Raw genomic sequence first — 21,994 nt, 5'->3', positions numbered from 1 at the left:
CTAGCTGCGATCGGACTAACCATGGATTACGGAGTATTCCGGCCCTGGAGCCACGACGTTTGACTACCGCCGTCCAACTTCTAAACACCAATTTTGAGAAAGCCCAGCTACCTCCCATTTTCGTTTCAAACGACATAGTATGAACCCTCCACCAAACGCGCGCCTCAAAACGCTTCTGCGCTATACTTATCGCGCAAACATGGTGTTCTTTGCAGGGTTCGCAGCCTGGTACGTCATCAAACGACCAGACCGCGAAGAGGATCCGAGCACTGCGCGGTCTCAGGAGCGAAGAGATGAGTAGGTTGGTGTCCGACAGCAGCGCAAAGACTACACACACGCAATAAAGACCCTTTCCAGGCTCTTTTCGCTCGCCGAACAATCCAGTTACATCCAATCGCGCGACGAAAGCGAACCTAGGGACCTTTGTCTTGGAATGGTAGGGGTAGAGGGTACCTATGGACATCTCTTTAAGGTTGCGAAGTTCCCGGTATTCCAAGCCAAGGGCCGGACCAATGTCACATCCTGAACATGATTCTGTCTCAGTACTACTGTAATTTCATGATATCTGTAGCACTATAGTGATACGAAATACCATGTTCCCTCATCCTAGATCAAGATCCGTTCGTGCAGTCATTATCAATGTTGCGATTGAAGATCGGATTTATCTGATGATGCCGAGGTACCTCACGCGTCTTGTCATTATAAACGTAGAATACGTGAAACTGATTCCAGAGAAAGCTTCTAACTGATTGTCCTGTTTCATGACATCAGTACTTAGCGCGATGAAGCGGCTGCGTATGGTTTGAATCTCTTCGTTTCGTGTATTTACTACTTTCGATTATTGCACCTTGGGGTTATCCCAAGGATCTTTTCTAAGAGAGAACAACTTCCTGCTTTTGACTTTGTCTATCACAGACCTACTGCTCTAAAACATTCCAGGCACTTCTCAAGTGGCCTAATCACATTCTTTACTAACTCACTCCGCCATGAGTCATTACCGGCCCTTGCCCCCGCGACGAAGCACCACTTCACGGCAGAAGCATAGTCATCGCCACCTTCATCAGTAACGCTTTGGCACCACTTGAGGGCAGCCATAAGATCAAAGGCGTCCTTGGACCCTTCGACTTCAACTGCGTATTTCTTGCGGAGAGGGTGATCCTCTAGTCGTTGGCCGAAGCAGAGCTCTAACAAGAGGATGCCAAGTGAGATGAAGTCACAGTCGTTAGCTTTGGTGCTCGTGGTTGTGGAATGTTGAGGTGAGAAGCCTTGACGAAGGAAAGGCTCTTGGTGTGGTATATTATCCTCGTCATCTAAAGACGGAAAAAAGAGAACGTCGTCTTTTGTGAGGCTCTTTTGAAGCCATGGGGTGAATTGAAGTTGAGCAACAGAAGATGCGAGAAGCAGGGCGACAGAGTAGCGTTGGCGTCGGGTAAGGTGTCCATCGAAGTTTCTTGAGAGAATATGATTCAGGGTCAATGGTCTGTCATCATCCGGTCGTTTTCTCTTCGAGATTGGGTGGAGGTGGTACATTGCATCGTCCCGACGGATAACGCCCATACATTTGCTCTGCTCCTCATTTCCCAAAAGTTGACAGAGCTCGATGTTTGGATCGACTAAGATGTCCAGTTCGAGCTTTGGGATTGTATGTGTAGATGTGATAAGGGTGACTGTCTTTTGTTTTGCTGGTCTGGGTGATTGTCGTTGCACCGGAGTGTGATTTGATGAGGGTTGGCATGGCTCAGATATAGTTGGAGGTGTGTTGCGAGTTTGAGAAAACGAACAATTGATCATTTGTTCACACTGTAACTCCCTCCAAGACCATAAAACATCCACTTGAGGGGATGGAGTGATGAACGTAAAAATGACTTCGAACGATATATCCGGAAGTGTGTGGTGCTCTAGCCGGAGGTTGGCGAAATGGTACTGTTGACAAGAGCACTGCCACGCAGCTTGTATGGCATTGAAGAGGACATCTGACTTCTTCCGCACCTTATGAACCACCGTTTCTAGAGCAGAAGTATGTTTCGTATCCGGGAGAGCGGCGTTCTCGAGTGCAAGGATTTTGTCACTCGTGCTGAGAAGTTGTTCTAGGCGTCCGTTACACTCTTTCAATCGTTCGAAGATTTCGTGTCTGACTGGCTCATTGAAGCTAAATTTGAGCCGGAACTTCTCAAAGTCCCACTTTACTTTTGCTGATTCGAGTTTAGAAGTCTTGCCATGAGCCTGCGGGCTCGACGGCGTGCGCTGCTTCGTCGCGTTGGGTAGACCTAATTTGCCTTGGACAGTCGTCTTGTCAAGTGCTAGCTCTTCCCTCAACTCTTCGACCGTTCTGTTCATCTCACAAATTATCTCCATGTACAAGTTATACGACTCCAGAAGCCGTCCCTTCAATCGCTCCTGCAAGACCTCGCTGCCCCAACCTTTGCCGCCAGGGTCACTTATCAAACAAGTCACCTGGACTGCATCGTCTGTGATAGGGAGAAGAAGTTCTCTTAAGTTTCGTTTGTACAATATCTCATGAAATTGGACTTCTCTGCGACAAGCTTTGTACTCATTGCGTATTCGCCAGAAGAAACCACCGACCTTAGCTACGTCGCGCCAGTGCTCGAGACCGGAAATGATCAGGGGAAAAGCTCCGAGGAGGACACCTGCGATTTCGAGGCCACTCATGAGGTATTGTCAGAATATGTAAGATTATTGAGAGCAGGAAGTCGAGCCAAGCGTGATCTGGTGTTGGTCTTGGAATAGAAGCAGCAATCGTTTTAGTTCCCACGTGTACGCCCCGCACTTTCGGCCCCCACTCTACGATCTTGCACTAGGTACTCAAGCCCTAATCAGTTTAGTCGATAGAACTAGATCTCTCCCAATATTTGGACATTAGTCGTCGGACTGAAAATCGCTCACTCTTATCAATAAGATCCATAACACCAGTGGAGTATCGGCGTCTCCTTCCAATGCTAATACTGAGGTAGCCGCAAAGCTTCTGCAGGCAGCCCACCCAGGAACCTCAACGCCAGGAAGTCTGGGTCAAATATGTCGGTTGCATCTGTATCAGTGTATTGCCGGGACTGTATCCACGCTCTGAAAACCATCGTCTTAACTCTTTCCGATCCGAGCAGGCCAAAAGGTCGGATTTCTCATGAAAGAATCAACGATGAGCTGGAGAAGTTCAGCCTATGGATGGGCAATATCGGCGCCCTACACCGGCCAGAGTCTCCTGTATCTCTGGAGTCGCGTCTTTGCGATGCCGGCGACGTTTTGACCTACGTTCTGGAATTGCTCGATGATCTGAATATCGTTACAAGAGAACGTGAGTATTCTGCTCAATCCACGTTGCTACATGATCTGACATGATAAAGTCTTGGAGATCATCTCTGGGGAGCGTGAAGGTGAGACAGCTTTCGCGTCCACTGGTGACGATGGTGATGAAGATGAAAATGAAGACACACAACTTCTTGAAGAGATTGGGGCTTGCATTACGCGTCTTTTCAGAGTATCCAACCTCATCCGCCACGCAGCACCCACGGATCTCTTTGCTCGAGCTCTCAATAGGAACCGACATCAATTCAATGACCAGTTTGATATCGCGCACGTAGGCGAGAGGTATCCGAAGCTTGCTACAGAGGAATTAGCCTGGCTCCAGAAGCGACTCGGACGCGCGATTACTCAACGTCGACAGTACCTAAGCTACATGCGAGACCACCGTGAGAAGCTTGAGGGTACGTTTACTCGCGACGATACACCCAAGATTGTAGAGCCTAGATCGCAAGTGGCCGCAATACAGCTCCCAGCCATGCAAATGCAACTTGACTCTTCCAGCCGACCATCTACGTTCTTGACAAAGGCCTCGAGTGTCAAAGCAGGCTGTATCACTCCTCAGATGCTCACTGTGGAAGAAACCTCAGATCACGAGAACGACGCGAAGTCATATACAACTGTGTCGCGGTCCATTAACGACGAACTTGACACCTCGACTACCATGAGAATCCCTCAGCTCGCTGAGCTACGAACGGGATCTAGGAATGAAGTAGAATGCCCGTTCTGCTTTCGGATGAAGATCTTCAAGAATGAGAGAGTGTGGCGACGCCACATCTTTTCTGATCTTCGGGCCTATGTCTGCACATTCCCTAACTGCGATGCCCCGTACTTTAGCGATATCAACGTATGGTTTCGTCACGAGATGCAAGTTCATCGTGTGAGCTACAGTTGCCAACTTTGCGAGGTCGAGACCTTTCACCTCAGAGAGCGGTATCTTGCCCATATGCAGAGAAAACATCCCAACATCTACGAAGTCGGCGGAGAGCAGGTTATCCTCGATATTGCTCGAAAGCCACTCCAACAGATATGTGCTCAGGAATGTCCCTGCTGTTCAGAATGGATCGATCGACTTGAGGGGCGAGCATCAATCGCTAGCACGACTTCATCCGAACCTCTTCTTTACGTCGATCCAACCGTATTCAAAAGGCACCTTGCTTCTCATTTAGAAAAGTTGGCATTGTTTGCGATTCCCATGCGACCAGCTGCTGATAGTGACGTCAATCCAGATGCCGCTGTCAAAGAGCATGAAGACGCTCGCTCAAGTAACTCCGGTATTGCCATGGAGGTCGATCTGCAGCAGATTTTCGCCCGACGATTAGACGGGTTCTTTCCGGAGGGACAAAATTTGTCAGAACAGTATACTACTTCTGAGATCAATGAGATATCCAACCTGCTACAGTACAAAGATCCGCGATTGTGCGATGTGCCGCGGACATATGTGGTTCTTCGGATCATCGGTCGACTAGACCTCCTCGACGAACTCATTCATGGCCACTTCTCCGATTTTTTGTTTCCTGTTACCGAACAAAAGATTCCAATGACAGTGCCTCCAAGCATCCGACCGGCCTTCATGAAAGCCCAGGATCTCATACTGTCCAACCCAATAGACCTGGAGAAGGATGGGAAAAGACAGCACTGGTACTTCCACCAAGGAGATCCTCTTCCATTTGAACCCCGAGAACTTTTAGGTGGATCTACAAACGTGGACAAAGTGCTTAGTTTTGCTAGCTCTCAAGAGTACGCCAGAAAGCGATATCGTCGGGTGACACGCCGAGGCAAGGAAGCTATAGAGCAATGCATTAACGAAATCAAAATACTAAGGCGCTTGAGGCACCTCCATATCGTAGAGCTTGTTGGAAGCTACACAGATGATAGTTCCATCGGCTTGATATTGTCTCCTGTTGCCGAAATGGAACTACGTGAGTACCTGACGATCGCTACAGTATCAAGTTTCCCTGAGCTGCGGACTTTCTTTGGCTGTCTAGCTACGGCACTCGAATTCATGCATAAGCAGAGAATTATGCATGGCGACATCAAACCACACAATATACTTGTAAATCGCGGGAATGTACTATTCATTGACTTTAACAACTCTATGGATATCACAGATGAAGTTGATACTACCATGGTGCGAGGTTTCACTGCTAGATACAGTGCGCCGGAAGTTATTGATAGGGAGTTTCAAGATGTCACATCTGATGTCTGGAGTCTCGGTGTCGTTTTCCTGGAGATGATTGTTGTTCTCAAGGGAAAGACTGTGGAGCACATGTACGAATCCTTTTCTCAAGACATTTCACATGGATCTTCCGTTCGCGAAAACATGGCTGTCTTGCCAGATTTTATGGCGAAGCTTGGAGGGATAGAGAAGTTGTCAGACAACGCAGCATTTGACTGGGTCCAACCAATGCTCTCAGAGGACAGAAGTTTGCGTCCGACTGCATCTTCACTAGTTACATCTATTAAGGCAGTTGACAAAGAAAAGGGGAGAAGTTTCTGCGGGTCATGTTGTTTTGCGTCTAGAGAAGATTGAGGAGAATGAAGCACACATCGAACGTTAGACCTAAAATTCCTGGCGTTGTTAACCTATTGCTATTCCTATTCCCAATTTCCACTTTCTGATAGAAGTCATGCTCTTTGTCGTATTTTGATAAAGATTCAACTAGACTACAAGATCTATGCAAGAGTCGTAATGATACCTGGTTCACCCCAGACCAGTTCCTAAAAATTCGGTGCAAATGACTTAACCCCCAAAACTTAACATCACAATATTTTGAGAAGCCGCTTGAACTGGGACTATCACCATGTTTCGAACCAATCGAGCGAGATGTTGGATGGCTACAGTGCGAGGCATCATCACCTTGGCGGCAGCTGTCCAAAATCCGCGACCTGGGTGTTTCCGTCTCGCCCATGTGCACTTACAACACTACGGTCAATGAGCCCCCGGTTGCAGGGGGATAGTTATCCCCCAGTACAGACGCTGTTTCTGTTCTTAAATAGGGGGATTAATCCTTACTAATAACGTTTAGATTAGAGCCTTAGTGTCAGGATGTAGAGAGGGGGGGAGGGGGGGGAGGGAGTAGGAGGCAGCACGTAGACTATCTATTGTTATACACCTATAAAATAACCACACACAAGGAGATTTTTTATTAAGATTTAATTATTAGGATAAAATATTAGGTTTAGCAGGTATTCTATAATTTTTAGGGCATATTATTAAGGTTTAGTAGGATAGATTTTAACAAGTAGGGTATAATTTTCAGCCCTTACAAGACTAAGTATGTAAGAGTAAATTAATTAGCTTACAGATATAGCTAGAGATCTAGTTACGTGCTAGGATTATCTACCCCCCTGTATAGGGAGGTATACCTCCCAGTACTGGGGGTTATCCCCCTGTACGGGGGAGTGAATTACTAGTAGCGGGGGGTAGCCCGCCCGGTACTGGGGGGCCCCCGCCCGGTACAGGGGGCTGGTTGACCGTAGTGAACCCATTGCTCAATCTGGGAGCATTCACTCAGCTTGATACCAGCTGCTATCCCACTGCTGAACAGGAAAGAGGAGGAGAGACTGCAGCTGAAACTAGCGATATGCGTATTCGGCAGTTGAAACCGGGAATGGTGAAGTAAAACCGTTGTTCCAAGCGCGCTATAACCAATTCTCCATCGACTGCCTTGAACACTACAGGCTCACCCGGTGTTTCAATAACCAACCATCCTGTCAACATGTCCATCTCCCATCGTTTCTCCTTTTCCTCCAGACTCCCGTCGAGAAGGTCCTTCCTGAGTCCGAATTTCCACATCCCAAAGCCTTTCAAGTCGGTAGAAACCTGAGCCTCGTATCTTTTACCAGGACGTAGACATTCTAAGCCCCCGAGACCTCCAGAGCTCTCGTTCTGAAGCGTATACACGAATTGCCAAGGCCGACCTGACAGTATCTCCACAAAATCATCATCCACGGGGAATGAGGGATGAGGATCAGAGTCAAAACAGCCAAATGTGTATGGCATTTCGACACTTTCCCCTGTTTCAGAGTCTTTACAGGACATGAGCTGTTCGACAGAGTTGAGGTCTAACCATTGCATACTCCATAGTGGTCTGCCTTTGCAAAATGTAATTGGCGCTTTGCTGTCTGTAGAGAACTCGATGATAATCTTGAAAGGCGGGTCACCTGATAGGTGGCATTCTGGCGTTAATTTGAGTTTCGCAAAGATCCTTGGAGGGGGTGGGTTGTTGTGGACAGTGAAGCGTATCGTACTGTCTTCGCGGTGGATAGGAAGCTTTTGGGATGGAGTGATCTCTTCAAGTAACCCCTCATCACTATAATAACCCCATACTTCGCCTTTGCTCTTAGAAAACCGGAGTTCGTACTGCTTGCCAGGCTCTAGAATGGTTTTCCACAGCTCGTTTGTTGTGTTGGTTATCAGTCCACGGCGCGTCTGAGCCGACCTAGGTGACGGTTTAGGCGAAACTTCAATGTGGTCCAAAACTTGTGGTCCGGTGCAGTGAATAACGATCATTTCTTCTTTCCCAGATTCTACAAGCTCCAGCAACCCGGATTTCAAGGCTTCCAAAATATCCAGCCTCTTTTGTGTCCCATCAGGGACAAGACCATTACAGACAAGTGTTACAGTGCGCTCTGTCTCGAAAGTCGTAATGAATACGAAGTTCCTACCAGAAAATGTTTGTCGCTGGAGCTGGAATATATCATTGTCCCAGTACGATCCCTGGGAGAGACGAAGGGACAATGTAGGGTTCGAGTAAGCCATCGCGATGTCGTGCACAGCAACGATACGAGCACCGAAGAGTTCGAACAACTTGAGGTGTATGAGTTCCCTGTATTGATTCTCGAGAGCAGCAAAATTGGTGTAGGACAAACGAACCGTATTGTAATCGAAAAAGCGAAAAAGCTCGAGTTGCTCGGTCAAAAAAGTGAAAGTTTGGGTAGTAGATATGTGAGACCGAAAGCTTTTCAACTCCATAAACCGACAATGGACGAAGCAGGTCTGACGTCACAACAAGCAGGGAATAGCAATGATGAGTCAATCCCCTGATATTTGACTCTACTGCGCCGCAAACTCCACTTACAGACTTCTACCAACTCTGTTCTGTGGGTCTGGCGTGAGCAGTGCTTTAGTACGCTTCACTTCATATCTTTTCGTTAGGCTCCAGAACGCTGTGATCTACTGCCTCGAAGTTTTGTCAAGACCCATCCTCAGACCTTACCTGGAGCATAGTCTCTGTTCGGAAGGATTCCGGGGACGATACTGAAATGCAGATATGGTGGTGGGAGAGCGCCAAACTGACATTCAAGTCAAAGAAGGCTATAAATTGTTACCAGACGTAACTGATTGGAAGCTAAGAAGATTACCAGTACAAGATGATAGTGAAAAGACAGAGTGCTACATAATCATCAACTTCTTCCTTGCTTCATGAGTCCTGTGAGCATTAGATGAGATCAGATCGATGTACTCTACCATACGCCCGCCGACTCGGACGCATATTCTGGTGCTACTCGCGGGCACAGTCTCTATATGACAAGTGCGTGTAAGCAAACTGGCCGATCAGTCCGGCAGACTCTTACAGAACCCTGAAAGCGTCATCGAGAATTACTTCTCTTCCTCATAGATCCTCCTCCCAGGTGCCATACTACGGCCGCATCTCGCTATCAAGTGTTAGCAACAGTTCCCAACTTGCGTATACGAAGCTCTTTCAAAAACGAACGACTAGCAGCAGCACAACCGACACCAACCACCTCTCACCCGTCGGCATCCGCACTTCCTATATTCGCAGGTCCAACACATCAAAGCTCAATATCAGCCCTATATATGTCAGTATACCACGTTACATAACTTCACAGTTCAAAACGTCACACCGCCCACTCCCTAAAATCCATTCCCATCTCCCTCCACCACACTACTCAAACCCCCGCACACGACCTCATACCTACACAACACCACATCCCCAAACAATCGCACATAACCTCTTTTCCCATGTTTCAATCGATCTACGTCCAACAACACACAACCCAACATCAGACACTGCCAGCATCTCAGACGCACACAAAAGCTCACCATACCACCCTCGCGTGGCCCGCTTGTCCAGCGTACATGTGTGTATGAACTCGGATGCAAACATGATGAGTTCCAGTCTCACGTGTGATACCGTGTTTATTTCGATGGGTGTTGCTGAATGAGCTTTTGGAATCTGTCCTGAAAAGATGCAAGGAGGGCCGACGCTGAAAAGGAACAAGATCTCTTTTTTAACTACCGAGGGCTGGATGACTAGATGCTCACTGACGACGATAGCCACCGTCTCGGTTCACACTTCCTAGCTCGCCTTTTTCTAGAAATGTGGATACGCGTTTGAACATATACATTCATATAGTACAGCTCCTTCCAACCACCCTCCTCATGAAAGTCTACTCTGCGTCCCCCTCAGCGCCTCAATATCAACAACCTCCTTAACCGCCTCAGTAGTAAGCACATACGGCCCCTCGTCATCCACACAAACGCTATCCTCAATACGCATACCAACTCCCCTCGCCCACTGCGGCCACTTCTCATCATCAGGGACATAGATCCCCGGCTCGACCGTAACAACCATATCCTTCTGCAGCACGCGACTGCGCGAGAAGCCCGGACTATCATGCACATCGAGGCCGAGGTAGTGGCCAACGTGGTGGGGGAAGAGGGTCTGGATAGCGTTTCCAGCCATATCGAAGCCGAGGTCTGTCAGGCCGTCGCGCAGGGCGTTGGACGCGATGTGGTGCAGTTTGTCGAGGGAGATGTTTGCGGAGACGCGGCAGAGTGCGACGCAGGTGCGTTGGACGTTGAGGAGGAGCTGGTAGAGGTCGCGTTGTGCGGGGGTGAATTTTCCGGATACGGGCCATGTGCGTGTGATGTCTGTGACGTAGCCGCCGTACTGGGCGCCGGCGTCGACGAGGACGAGGTCGGAGGGTGAGAGCTGCATGTCGTTGGATACGTAGTGGATGGTGTTGGCGTTGATGCCGCCGGCGACTACGGGGACGTAGGCGGGGCCGTCGCATCCGTCTTGCTTGAACCAGTAGTCGAGGAATGAGTCAAGGTCTTTTTCGAGGGTGAAGGACTGGCGCATGGCGTCTGTGATGGCGCGGCCGGAGTGTTGTCCTGCGTGGCGCATGTTTATGATTTCTGCTGCGCTCTTGATGACGCGCAGCTCGTTCATCAGTGGCCGTAGCGGCCTCGTGGACACGTTCTCCGCATCGCGGAATGCACTTGCTATGCCACCGATTCGTGCGGGCTCAGAGCCAGAGAGATACCGAGACAGGATGTTTTTGTTTATCCGACTGTTGGGTAGGTCCGTGTACACGTGCTTAGCCCTGCCGACGATATTGGGGAGGAGTTTGGGCAGGTCGTTGATATCGCCCGAGACATCAGCATTGAAGACGTCTTCTGCCGCCTCAACACCAGAGCGCGGCCCTTCCCATGCTTCGATCCTGGGGTCCTTGGGGCGAACATAGAGGTGGAAGATGTGGTCCTCATCGTCGTGCTTTTCAATGATGGCGACGGCGTCCTGCTCTCTGAAACCTGGTCTCCTTAGCCTCTTTCTCGCCTCATACACTAATCGCGGTGTGTGTACCAGTCAAGTACAGGAAGTCTGGATCCTGGTGAAACTTATAGAAAACCGCCCCCGAGGCGTACTTCAAGTCCGAGGCAGCAAGCACGGCGATGGAGTTGGGCGGGAGTTCTTTAGCGAGCTTCGCGCGGCGTTCGTGGTATTCAAGGGCGGTAATGCCAGGCGTCACTACATCAATCAGTCAGCATCCATCTCGTCCATGTCTGGATGGTCGCACCTTCCCCGGCCTTGAGCAAATGTGGGTGCGTCTCATACAACGGCTGCCCGAACCCGGCATGTGCGGTGGGAACACTCGAATACCCTCTCCGTGCAACCGGGACACGACATCTCCAGCGCACCCTCGTGGGACGCAGCAGTCGGAGCGAAAGACTCATGGCTGCACACACACACGAACATGCGAGGACAGAGGGGTGCGCGAATCATGCGCGTGCGGAATCAAAGGGCATGTCTAGCTCTTATCGATTAGGCAGGAGCCCTGACGTCGTGCCTTCACCGGATGTACGCCGTAACGCAGTAGCACAATGGCAAACCCCATGTTTTCCCCCATTCCCACCCCATTGCTGCCTTGCACACAGCCAGCGCATACATGACACAGCCTGACTGCCGCCTCTGCTCCCCGGCCTCATATACCGCGACGCCCCCGCCATCCTGCCTCTACCCCACATCCTCCGCAGAATGGCGTCTACGGCCCCCCGAAGCGTCGTCCCGCCCACAGACCTCCACACCTTCCAAGCCCACCTGAATCAGTCGACGCGTATCCTCGCCCTCGTAGGCGCTGGCCTGTCCGCCTCGTCTGGCCTCCCCACCTTCCGCGGCGCGGGGGGATTATGGCGCACACACGAAGCTACGTCCCTTGCGACGCCCGAGGCGTTCGGCATGAACCCGGGACTGGTGTGGCAGTTCTACAGCTACAGACGACACATGGCGCTCAAGGCCAAACCGAACCCCGCCCATTACGCGCTCGCCGAGCTGGCAAGGCGGAAACCGGGCTTCGTCACGCTGAGCCAAAACGTCGACGGTATGTCCCCCCACCCACTCACCACATGCAATGTACTAACAAACACAGGCCTCTCCCCCCGCGCCCAGCACCCCGCAGCCCAACTCAAGCTCCTGCACGGCTCGCTCTTCGACGTAAAATGCTCAGATTTCTTCTGCACCCACATCGAGCGAAACAACTACACAGACCCGATTGTGCCCGCGCTGGCCATTCCCACCGACGACTCCGACCCCACCACAACCACCGCCCTCGCAGCAGCAGCGCGCGAACTCGACATTTCCGACGCCGACGTCGCCCTGCCTGAGATCGACCACGACCACCTCCCCCAATGCCCGGCGTGCAAGCGCGGCCTCCAGCGCCCGGGCGTGGTGTGGTTCGGCGAGCGCCTGCCCGTCGACGTGCTGGATGAGATTGACGCGTATATGGCGGCGCCGGGCAAGATCGACCTCATCATGGTGATTGGGACGAGCGCGAAAGTGTATCCCGCGGCGGGGTATGTGGACGAGGCGCGGAGCAAGGGCGCGAAAGTCGCGATAATAAATATGGATGCGAATGATGTGCCTGCTGGCGGGCTGTACGAGGGGGATTGGTTCTTCCAGGGCGATGCGGCGCAGATTCTGCCGCAGATTTTGAAGAGCGTTATTGGTGAGATGGATGTTGATGCGCTGCCTGATGCTGCGGAGGGGGCGTGAATATCGAGTATCAAATTATCCGAATCAAGCTACTCTAATAAGTCAGATGTGTGCAGCACAGGCGGGTGGAAGCTGAGTTGTATTGACCCTATGTCTACAATCATCAAGAAACAGATCAAGTCCGACACACACACACACACACACCCAACGCCGTCCCCCCATCCCATATCAACCATCAAAAGAACTCATCATATCGTGACAAAATAGACAGCTGCCCTCATGCGTAAACTGACTTCGCTGAAAGTAGCATCGTACCCAGAATCGAAGTAGTGAGGCATCCCCTGCGCGACAACCCGTTTCTCATTGCAGTGAAGGAGGGAGTCTATCAGCAGGCAGCCGTTTAAGCGCAGCCTCGACGTCCTTGTGGTCGACGACGACGCCGCTCTCGGAGCAGCGAGCCTTGGCGCGGAGTTCGGAGCACAAGTTGTCGATGTCGATTGTGCCGTCCTTGAAGTCTGGGCGACTCGACAGCTTGTCCCTGAGAATTGTTAGTACGCGATAGATATGAATGACAGCAAGGGATATACTCACCAAATCTTGTGGCAGTTGAGCATCGAGTTGATGTCTTCGCCGGGCACGACTTCCTCGTCGCCGTCTTGGATGCGCTCAATCAGCTCCATTGGGTTCGGCTTCTGCACTGCGGGCGTATCGCCAAAGTGGAACGGACTCCCGTAGCCCGTGTTGAGGAATGCGTCGTTGAAGAAGCCGCCGGTAAAGTCACCGTCGCCCACAATAGCGTTCTGCGTATCGCGATATTCGCCGAAGAGCGTGGGATCGAAATGGCCGCCGTTCTGATTCGCAAAGTAATCGATACCGTTGACGGCGGCGGCGGCGGTGGGCGCAGGTGATAAGGCCTTTGGGACTGCTGCAGGAGAGGGTTTGTCGTCAGATCTGGACATTGCACGGGGCACGGGGTTACGAGGGTTTCCGCAGGCCATGTTGAGTTTTTCGCAGAAAAGGACCTCACCTTCGGAATTGCCATGACACACGTATCCATCTGCAATTGTGTCCTTCAGCTGGCCAGGCGATGTGTGACTGGGCTCTGGCGACGTACCGCATGACGAGTCTGGCCCGGCAGGAGAGGTGGACGAAACAGAGGGCGAGCCTGAATGCGTGGACGAGCTGCTGTTGAACTGGAATACACGCGATTGTGTTGTATTAGAACTGTCAGTACTGCTGCGCTTAGGTGTTGTGTGATTGGAACTCGACGAGCTGTTCAGACTACCAGATCGTTGAGCGCCCGCTGACGCAGGAGCAGCCTTTGTAGGCAGGAAAGCCTGTGTGCTGAAGCCGTTGCTCTGTCGTGTGGGACTGACACTCTGCTCAAGACTGTTGTGTCGAGCCGTCGCCCCGGCGGAAACAGCCGAAGGATTTATCCTCGCAAGAGTAGCATTGTTAGGGAGTTGGCTATTTGGCGCACCGAAATGGGGAAAGTCGAACTGGAAGTTGCCATTGCCATTGTTTAACATGGTGCTGAAGCCAGATGCGGGTGCTTGCGGGCGAACCACTCCGGTGCTGTTGAGTGACAGGCGTTTCCGGTACTCGCGAAGTTCCGTCTGCAGGCGCTGCACTTGAGCGCGAAGAAGGCCATTCTCGTGGTTTGAAGCATCCGAGGCTTGTTCAAGTTCCTGGACCTTCGTCTCCAAATCTTTTAGGTGCTTCTCTTTTCGTTCCCTGAAAGCTCGCTGAGCTGCCCGGTTCTGAGCTTTGCGCTTCTAGCATATGTGTCAGTCCCGTCATCGTGTACGCCCTGCAGGCGAACCTACCGTTGTGGGCTCTGATGTCAATGGCTTGCGTCCTGGTTTCTTGGCTTGCTTATCGTCACCTTCTCTCCGCTTACCACCACCTTCGTCGTCATCGTCGTCGTCGTCGTCCGGGCTCTTCCTCTTCTCGTTGGAATCGTCATAGTTCCCTGGGGTCTCTCCTGGCAGATCGCCAATCATAAGTTCGCTGTTATCCGCATTGTCAAAGTCAAAAGTGGTATCGCCGTCGAGGTAGTCGATGAACGGACTCTCCTCGATGCCAGCATTGAGGGCATTGGCAGGAGTAGTCTGTTGTGGTGTCGTGAAGAAGGTAGGGTCCAGAGCGTCGATGGGGTATTGGTACTGCGCGTTGCTCATGGAGCGCTTCGTGTTGTTATCCATTCCAGTCGAGAACATGTCGAGTGGGTTCTGGTTGTTCGAGGCAAGAGCGGCAAGCAGGAGGTCTTGTTGGGTGGGGTCGAGGTAGAACGGCGCGCCGTCTTGAAAGTCGTTGCTTGTTCCAGCCATTGCGAGAGGTGATGCGGTGGTTGACAGCAGAGAGTACGGTGTGGGTGTGGTGCCACACAATCGGAGCAAAGCTACCTTGGTGCAGGCGCTCGTCTACTGCGATCTCGAAGGACTTTGTTTCGAAGCGCAACAGCCGCGGTGGGGGCGGGAACGTATCTCGAAATCTGTCTGACACTGCTGGACTATATTATCGCCACCGGCCACGAGGGATTCTGTGGAGAAGTGGGCGCTTTGGCCGTTGCGACACGATAAATGGCAGTGATGACGCAGCGCAAGAGCGAGCGACAGGGACCGGCAGCTCGTGCAATAGCGGGACGCGGAGGAGGGGCCAGCTGTGGCGGCGGGGGAGGTGGGTTGTTCAGCGTCGATGACTTCTTGGCCGAATCTATGTGTGACGTTCAAAGGACGCAGCGCGAGTACGGAGTAGTGGGGATGCAAAGAGGAGAGGTGCGCAAACTCGCCAGTATGGCAGCCTGATTTGTCTGGCCCGTGGTCTAGTGAGCCCTGGATCCGGACGACTTGTCGGAGTAACGGATCGAATGACAAGCTTGCGACAGCGGTGAGCTATGATTGCAGCGCTGCACAAGAATGCACGTCATCCACTGCGGTAGTAAGCTGCGTCTGGGGTGTGTTTGGTCGACGAAAAGGGCGAGGGTGCAGAGCGCAGATGATGTGAGGATGAGCATTCCGTTAATTTGTCAGCGAGACTAGACCGCCGTTGGGGTAAAGGAACGTCGTAGAAGTCGACTGGGATATGGCCGATGCCTGTACCTGGCTGGCTAATCCCATGCATGCTCTGGACTTTTTATGAAACACCCTTGACTGCTTGAAGAATGCAAATGGCTGCTCGTGTAGAGTCTGGTGCAAGCCGAACATGTGAGGGTTTGGGCATGTTGTACTTGACACCAAATACAGAGTCTTGGAGTCGCGTGTGCGCAAGTCAAATGCACTAGTTCTCGCAATTGGGGTTCGCAGACTATTCAGCGATACTCTTGATCATTCGACGTACCTTTTATGCTGTCGTAAGGCTGAAGTGGGGCCCCGACTTGGGTGGCCCGTGTGCTTGCGACGTGAACTGTCAATCGCGACTTCCTAACTGCGACAAATCCAAGACTCCCGCCTACACTCACCAACAACGCTCACCCCGCCACCACGTCCAAGCCGACTACCACCGCAAGATGGCCGATCACATCCAGCGCACAAAAGACGAGATATGGCGTGTCAAGGGCCAACTTGCCAAGGATGAGAGCGATCGCAACGACTGGGCCGCCATCGTAAGTCGACGGGAGGGTTAGCAAGACGTCCTATCCTAACATACTGCAGCTTGCTGGACTCGTCGATTCGATGGCGACGGCGGAGAACAGCGAACAGCTGGCCGAGTTTGAGGGCATGAAGGCTGAGGCGGAGACGACGATACCAGCACTCGATGCCAACATCGCGAAACTCCAGCAACAGATAGCTGCTCTTCAAGCCGAGCTGCCCTCAGTACCTCAGCCCGCCGCCCCCAAGTTCGACCCCGAGAAACATCCGCTCCTTAGAAAGGCCATAGAGAAGCAGGAGCCCGAGAAGGCTGTCGTTTTCACCACGGGTGACATGTGTGAAGCGCAGTGGACCGACAAGGGCTGGTACAAGGCGAAGATTCAGAGCATCCTCGGGTCTGCCTCGGCGCCCAAGTACCTCGTGCGCTTCATCGAGTACGACGACACCTTGACCGTCGACAGTCGCGCCGTGCGTCCCTTGCCCAGCAAGCGTAAGCGCGAGCCTGAGCCTGCAGTCGCCACGCAACCAGCGACACCAGTCACGTCCACTCCGCATGTCATCTCTGGCCCTGCCAGTGTCAATCCCAACACTCAGCAGGCCCGGAACGACGCAGCCGATGACGACCTCGCGCCCAAGCGACGCACCAAGATACCGTCTCAGGGCCAACTGAAGAAGACCGTGGGCAGCTGGAAGGACTTTACGGCCAAGGGTGTCGGCAAGAAGATCGCCAAACATGAGTCCATGTTCCGCACGAGCACAAAGGTTGGCAGCAAAGGTGGGCGATGAGCTGCGACTATGCATGCGATTATTACTAACGGAATGCAGTCGGCTTTACGGGCTCTGGCAAGGGCATGACCGAGACCCACAAACGCCAGCGATACGATCACAAGGCTGATGCTGAAAACGACGAGGAGTACAACGACTCCACTCCGAAGGGTCGCAAGAACGATGCAGCTCCTCAGAGTCGCAAGCGCTTGGGATGAACGGGCAATTGCTCGAATACGAGCTTCATGCGTACGTACACGAACCATTCCACAACTATTGCCACTCATAGTTCCTTGCTTACACTATTGTTTGGCCGGTTTCTCAGACCCAGCAGCTTTCCGGTGTTCTGCTTCTGAAGGGCAATCTACGCGTGGATTGAAGAAACCAGGCTCTTGAAGCCTTGCCCAGTCTCAACGTTGCTGACCTAGTGCAGGTCCGCTACTCTCACACATACACGAACCGTGAGCCACTGCAGATTGGCGGTACCGCTTCTTAGGGAATTGAGGCTGCGTCACGACATATGCATCTTTTCGGTATGGCAATGGGCTTACTCCATCGTCCTGACCTTCGAACACTAAACGATTTGCTGCATAGGCGTTCGATACCCTAATTTGTATTCGAAGAAGGTTCACTTCACAACAGAACATCAATCGGGTCTGGATTCAAGGTAAGATACTACTGATTTACACGCATGCCATTAGCCAACTCTTGTTCTTAACATGAATCTTCCTCGCGTTTTTTTTTCCGTAATGTAGATGCCTTGATTCCCATCAGCTATGCAAGACTAGTCAGGACTCATAATGAAACAATCAACTCTGATATCGATGTTGTGAAACATGAATTGCGCGCCTTCGCGCAACCCTAACGCGTTTCTATGCGCGTTGTCGCTGTTGAACATGCAAAAGTGATGGGCCATTCCTGCGATGTCTTGATTGGGATATATCCGTTTCAACAGTCGCGGCGCTTCGTGACGTGCCCCCACCTCCAAGCAAGCATCTACGCGCGAAGCTCCGCCTCAACACGCAACGTATGTCTCGTAACTCTCTTTTTGGAAGGTAACGCAGGGCGCAGAGGCATGTCGGAGTCGTGTTCCAGGACAAGTAATCTGGTGAACGTGCCTTCAACATGGAGGCGGATTGGGATGAAGTAAGTCACGCCCGTCCGGCGCGTCGCAACACCAAAGACTGACTTGCGCATAGCTAGCCATCGCTCAGCTGCCACCTACCGCACCGCATCTTCCGACTACACCAGTCTCGACGTTTGCATTCGACACGACCCAGGAGCTGCTATGGACAGGCAACAACCATGTGAGTAGGTTCTGGCGCTGCTAGTCCTCCATGGCCTCCGTCTGACGCACGCATCAGGGACGAGTCACGTCTTTCTATGGCCCAAGCCTCGAGCGCTACACGTCCTTTCGCGGGCACACCGGCCTCGTTAAGCAATTCCTCTTCACCGACAAGGGCGTGCTCTCGGTTTCGAAGAACAGCGTTCACTACTCGCACCGTCGCGGTCTGACACAATGGCATCTGGTGTACGTCGAATGGAACTGTACCATGCAATGGTCATTGCTATAGGACTATATGCTGATGGTCGTTATAGAAGCGACGACTTGAAGGACCTCAAGTGTATGAACTTTACCTCGAAAGGGACACGTGAGATCTTGGTCGCAGGATGTCAAGACCAGATGTTTAAGGTCGATGTGGACAAGGGTACAATCATAGATACTGTGAGTAGGCGATACCAGGCAATGAACACCTTGCTGACGCGGTATAGCTTCCTGCCGAAGCCCAGTACACCATCATGAAGAGAGCCGGACAGTACCTCTGCGCCGCTACTAAGACGGGTGGCATCCATATCCTGGATTCAAACTCTCTCTCCGTCGTGAAGGTGTTCGAAGGCCATACCGGCAGTATTAGCGATATGGACGCCAAAGGCGATTTCCTCGCGACATGCGGCTGGTCTCCGCGACAGCAGTACGCTTACATGCTCGACCCATTCACAAATGTGTTCTCTTTAAAAACACTAAAGCAATTGCCTCCTATTCCGTTCCATACTGGCGCAGCTTTTGTGCGCATGCATCCGCGCATGTCGACCACCGCCATCATTGCTTCGCAAAACGGCCAGTTGCAGGTCATTGACCTCATGAATCCAGACTCCGCCAACTTGCGACAAATCAATCTTTACGATTCGTATCTGGCTGGTTTCGAAATGGCACCATCCGGTGAAGCCTTTGCCTTGGCAGATTCAAACTCTCACATACACCTGTGGGGTTCTCCAGCCAAAGTTCACTTCCCCGAGTACAGCAATCCTACGGAATTCGCGGATCATGCCGTCTCCCCTCCCTCGATGGACTGGAACCTAGAAACGTAAGTTGAAACATCGTTCAAAATTATACATTTCTCATTGTTAGCAGGCCTCTGAACACTGTCGGTATGCCCTACTACAAGGAACACCTTCTGTCGAGCTGGCCAAGCCACATGGTCTTCCAAGTGGGCGCGCCTCCACCGAAAATTGACAACGTGATATTGGGCAACATGACGCGGACCGAGTTGGGTTTCTTCGCCAAGAACCCGAGAACAAAACGGAGAAATCAAGTCGAACATACCCGTCAGGTTGACAGAGTGAGCGAATCACTGACCGCACCCAAATTTCTGAGTGAGAAGACTCGTGCAGCATTGTCTTTTCATGAGCCAGATGAGATTACTGCAGAGACCATGGAGACGCTTACTGATTTACACCTCGACGACGTGACTCGGAAAGACGTTCCCGCAATGTATGGGAACGTAGAGATCAAGTACAGCAAGTTTGGCGTCGACGACTTCGACTTTGCGTATGGCCTATCGATTCCCTTCAAAGATTCCCTCACTGACGTTAGTGCAGGTACTATAACCAGACATCGTTTTCGGGCTTGGAGACCCATATCACGAACTCATATGCAAACCCACTACTCCAACTCTTTCGTTTCACCCCCTTGGTCCGCAATCTGGCGCTGCAGCATACTGCGTCCCCTTGCCTGTTCGAATCATGTTTGCTCTGTGAACTAGGCTTTCTGATAGACATGCTCGAAAAAGCGGCCGGACTCAACTGCCAGGCTTCCAACTTCCTAAAGACCTTCAGTGGGCTGTCTAATGCGGTGTCGTTGAATTTGCTAGAAGAATTTGCGCCGAACGTCGCTCTCACCAGCTTGATCCAGAACTTGAATCGATTTCTGCTGGACAAGATCTCGGAAGAGTTTCGGCAGGTGTTACCAGGCCAAACTGGACCGTCGTTGATGGATCAGGTTCTCGAAACACAAGCAAAGGCAAGCATGAGGTGCGCACAATGCGCCAACGAAACGATTCGAGGCGGCAAGAACTTTGTGAACGAGCTGGTCTATCCAGCCAAACATGTCATGAAGAACACAAGGATACCCCGGCCTACTTTCTCACAGATTCTCAAAGCCAGCGTGGAAAGGCAAGACCAGACGCGGGGTTGGTGCACGAAGTGCAATCGATACCAGCAAATGGTACAGAGAAAGACGATCCAGTCTGTTCCTGGCGTCTTGATGCTCAACGCGGCCATACAGAGTCACGAGGCCAAGCTTTTGTGGTCTATACCAAACTGGCTGCCGCAAGAGATTGGGATCATAGTAGATCAAGGTCAATTTTACTGCTTCGAAGGCCAGGATTTGAAGCTGCACTTGCAGCGTGGCGTCTTCGATATCATGGTATACGAACTAGTTGGTGTAGTTGCCGACATCAACAGCGGAGAACACCAGAAACCTCATCTTGTCGCTACCATCAACACTGGGCCCTCGTCTCGCGACGCAGATGCGGAGGACAAATGGCATCTCTTCAACGACTTCCTGGTCCGGCCAATACCGAAGGAAGAGGCGCTACGTTTTGAACCGAGTTGGAAACTGCCCTCTGTTCTCACGTTCCAGCAGAAGGCTGCCAGAAACAAGATCGACGACTCCTGGAAGAAGAGTCTCGACACTTCAATCTTGTACAGATGGTGGTCTTCGAACCCCACCGCTACAGATTCGAAGTTCAAACTCTTGAACTCGGCGGCAGAAGCACCACGTCCAGGGTATCCTGTCGCTATCGATGCCGAGTTTATCAGACTACAGGCCGAAGAAATCGAGATGAAAGCGGACGGCACGCGACAGACGATTCGTCCCGACCGCAAAGGTCTCGCTCGTGTGTCCGTCTGTCGTGGCGAAGGCGAACATGCTGGTGTTCCCTTCATCGACGACTATATCGCCGTCACCGAAACCGTCGTCGATCATCTCACAGAGTGGTCTGGTATCTCACCTGGTGACCTGAATCGCGATACCTCACCACACGCTCTCATCAGCCTCAAACACGCTTACAAGAAACTCTGGCTTCTCCTCAATCTCGGATGCGTCTTCGTCGGCCACTCCCTCGCCAATGACTTCCGCACAATCAACATCCACGTCCCCAGGAACCAAGTCGTCGACACCTCAAACCTCTTCTTCAAGCCCGATTTCAAGCGCAAGCTCAACCTCAAATTCCTCGCGTGGTGCGTGCTGAAAGAAAAGATCCAACAAGAAACGCACGACTCCATCGAAGACGCAACCACGGCGCTAAAGCTGTGGAGGAAATACGAGGAATTTGTGGATGCGGGCGTTCTGGAACCCATGCTCAATGACATATACGCTACGGGTAGTCAGGTCAGATTCAAGGCCCCGGGTAGTGAGGGGAAGGACTTTGGTGGCCGCGCGAGTATGGGGGCTGCGGATAGGGATGCGCCGGATCCGTTGACGACGCCGAAGAAGGGGAGTACGTTTGGAAGAGTGGGGTTTTGGAGTCCGATGAGATAGGGTGGGTGCAGTGAGTGGAGTGGATTGATTATGTTGCCTGAGTGGTGTGGGGTAGATAGTTGGGAATACGTTTTTACTTGTATGTTGATATGTGTTCTTGTGTGTGTGTTCGTGAAGATGATAAATAGTGGAACACTTCTGATCTGGTAATGGGATATCCTTGAAAGTCGATGAGTGTAAGCTTAGGCTGACCGGTATCGTTGTTCAAAGATTTATGCTTATCTAGATGTCGCGATATTCATTATATGAACCTTCGACAT

At 51.7% G+C, this 21,994-nt stretch overlaps 8 protein-coding genes across 8 annotated transcripts; 4 read left to right on the top strand and 4 right to left on the bottom strand.

The window, feature by feature from the left end:
- Positions 1–73: 73 nt before the first annotated feature.
- On the bottom strand, positions 74–2,723 carry P153DRAFT_396059 (uncharacterized protein). The gene is made up of 2 exons (XM_033671450.1): positions 981–2,723; positions 74–269 (listed from the first exon to the last, which is right to left on the bottom strand). Exons 1-2 carry the CDS (start codon positions 2,668–2,670, stop codon positions 187–189), a joined length of 1,773 nt encoding a protein of 590 aa, XP_033525059.1. The 5' UTR covers positions 2,671–2,723; the 3' UTR covers positions 74–186.
- Positions 2,724–2,875: 152 nt separating this feature from the next.
- Positions 2,876–5,921, top strand: P153DRAFT_338722 (uncharacterized protein). Its single transcript, XM_033665803.1, has 2 exons — positions 2,876–3,310; positions 3,360–5,921. The coding sequence occupies exons 1-2, from the start codon at positions 3,034–3,036 to the stop codon at positions 5,846–5,848; spliced, it is 2,766 nt and encodes a 921-aa protein (XP_033525058.1). The 5' UTR covers positions 2,876–3,033; the 3' UTR covers positions 5,849–5,921.
- Positions 5,922–6,847: 926 nt separating this feature from the next.
- P153DRAFT_418327 (uncharacterized protein) lies at positions 6,848–8,080 on the bottom strand (the record flags this gene model as incomplete). The annotated part of the gene is made up of 1 exon (XM_033672165.1): positions 6,848–8,080. One exon carries the CDS (start codon positions 8,078–8,080, stop codon positions 6,848–6,850), a length of 1,233 nt encoding a protein of 410 aa, XP_033525057.1.
- Positions 8,081–9,391: 1,311 nt separating this feature from the next.
- On the bottom strand, positions 9,392–11,363 carry P153DRAFT_366217 (uncharacterized protein). Its single transcript, XM_033667998.1, has 3 exons — positions 11,146–11,363; positions 10,932–11,096; positions 9,392–10,879 (listed from the first exon to the last, which is right to left on the bottom strand). Exons 1-3 carry the CDS (start codon positions 11,300–11,302, stop codon positions 9,723–9,725), a joined length of 1,479 nt encoding a protein of 492 aa, XP_033525056.1. The 5' UTR covers positions 11,303–11,363; the 3' UTR covers positions 9,392–9,722.
- On the top strand, positions 11,151–12,738 carry P153DRAFT_314818 (NAD-dependent deacetylase sirtuin-5). The gene is made up of 2 exons (XM_033664929.1): positions 11,151–11,946; positions 11,995–12,738. Exons 1-2 carry the CDS (start codon positions 11,604–11,606, stop codon positions 12,615–12,617), a joined length of 966 nt encoding a protein of 321 aa, XP_033525055.1. The 5' UTR covers positions 11,151–11,603; the 3' UTR covers positions 12,618–12,738.
- Positions 12,739–12,917: 179 nt separating this feature from the next.
- P153DRAFT_288990 (PAP1-domain-containing protein) lies at positions 12,918–14,887 on the bottom strand (the record flags this gene model as incomplete). The annotated part of the gene is made up of 3 exons (XM_033663627.1): positions 12,918–13,095; positions 13,149–14,317; positions 14,384–14,887. 3 exons carry the CDS (start codon positions 14,885–14,887, stop codon positions 12,918–12,920), a joined length of 1,851 nt encoding a protein of 616 aa, XP_033525054.1.
- A 968-nt stretch (positions 14,888–15,855) lies between these two features.
- P153DRAFT_338708 (uncharacterized protein) lies at positions 15,856–17,538 on the top strand. The gene is made up of 5 exons (XM_033665802.1): positions 15,856–16,161; positions 16,211–16,922; positions 16,973–17,161; positions 17,238–17,445; positions 17,507–17,538. The coding sequence occupies exons 1-3, from the start codon at positions 16,066–16,068 to the stop codon at positions 17,128–17,130; spliced, it is 966 nt and encodes a 321-aa protein (XP_033525053.1). The 5' UTR covers positions 15,856–16,065; the 3' UTR covers positions 17,131–17,161; positions 17,238–17,445; positions 17,507–17,538.
- A 499-nt stretch (positions 17,539–18,037) lies between these two features.
- Positions 18,038–21,734, top strand: P153DRAFT_289000 (PAB-dependent poly(A)-specific ribonuclease subunit PAN2; the record flags this gene model as incomplete). The annotated part of the gene is made up of 7 exons (XM_033663628.1): positions 18,038–18,058; positions 18,112–18,219; positions 18,277–18,443; positions 18,512–18,638; positions 18,686–19,278; positions 19,326–19,742; positions 19,793–21,734. The coding sequence occupies 7 exons, from the start codon at positions 18,038–18,040 to the stop codon at positions 21,732–21,734; spliced, it is 3,375 nt and encodes a 1,124-aa protein (XP_033525052.1).
- Between the last annotated feature and the right edge of the window lie 260 nt (positions 21,735–21,994).

This window comes from Dothidotthia symphoricarpi (genome assembly GCF_010015815.1).
Source record: "Dothidotthia symphoricarpi CBS 119687 unplaced genomic scaffold P153scaffold_8, whole genome shotgun sequence".
NCBI classification, from domain to species: Eukaryota; Fungi; Ascomycota; class Dothideomycetes; order Pleosporales; family Dothidotthiaceae; genus Dothidotthia; species Dothidotthia symphoricarpi.
Note: the sequence above shows the minus strand (reverse complement) of the source record. Positions and strands in the feature narration are given on the sequence as shown.

Excerpts from the sequence above, each read along its gene's own strand:
- P153DRAFT_338708 (XM_033665802.1), top strand. The coding sequence starts at position 16,066 with ATGGCCGATCACATCCAGCGCACAAAAGACGAGATATGGCGTGTCAAG. Across the intron at positions 16,162-16,210 it reads GCAACGACTGGGCCGCCATC|CTTGCTGGACTCGTCGATTC; the intron begins GTAAGTCGACGG and ends AACATACTGCAG. Across the intron at positions 16,923-16,972 it reads CACAAAGGTTGGCAGCAAAG|TCGGCTTTACGGGCTCTGGC; the intron begins GTGGGCGATGAG and ends AACGGAATGCAG.
- P153DRAFT_338722 (XM_033665803.1), top strand. The coding sequence starts at position 3,034 with ATGTCGGTTGCATCTGTATCAGTGTATTGCCGGGACTGTATCCACGCT. Across the intron at positions 3,311-3,359 it reads GAATATCGTTACAAGAGAAC|TCTTGGAGATCATCTCTGGG; the intron begins GTGAGTATTCTG and ends GACATGATAAAG.
- P153DRAFT_396059 (XM_033671450.1), bottom strand. The coding sequence starts at position 2,670 with ATGAGTGGCCTCGAAATCGCAGGTGTCCTCCTCGGAGCTTTTCCCCTG. Across the intron at positions 270-980 it reads CGGTAATGACTCATGGCGGA|TGCTCGGATCCTCTTCGCGG; the intron begins GTGAGTTAGTAA and ends GAGACCGCGCAG.
- P153DRAFT_366217 (XM_033667998.1), bottom strand. The coding sequence starts at position 11,302 with ATGAGTCTTTCGCTCCGACTGCTGCGTCCCACGAGGGTGCGCTGGAGA. Across the intron at positions 11,097-11,145 it reads TTTGCTCAAGGCCGGGGAAG|TGACGCCTGGCATTACCGCC; the intron begins GTGCGACCATCC and ends TGATTGATGTAG. Across the intron at positions 10,880-10,931 it reads AGACTTCCTGTACTTGACTG|GTTTCAGAGAGCAGGACGCC; the intron begins GTACACACACCG and ends TAAGGAGACCAG.
- P153DRAFT_314818 (XM_033664929.1), top strand. The coding sequence starts at position 11,604 with ATGGCGTCTACGGCCCCCCGAAGCGTCGTCCCGCCCACAGACCTCCAC. Across the intron at positions 11,947-11,994 it reads GCTGAGCCAAAACGTCGACG|GCCTCTCCCCCCGCGCCCAG; the intron begins GTATGTCCCCCC and ends TAACAAACACAG.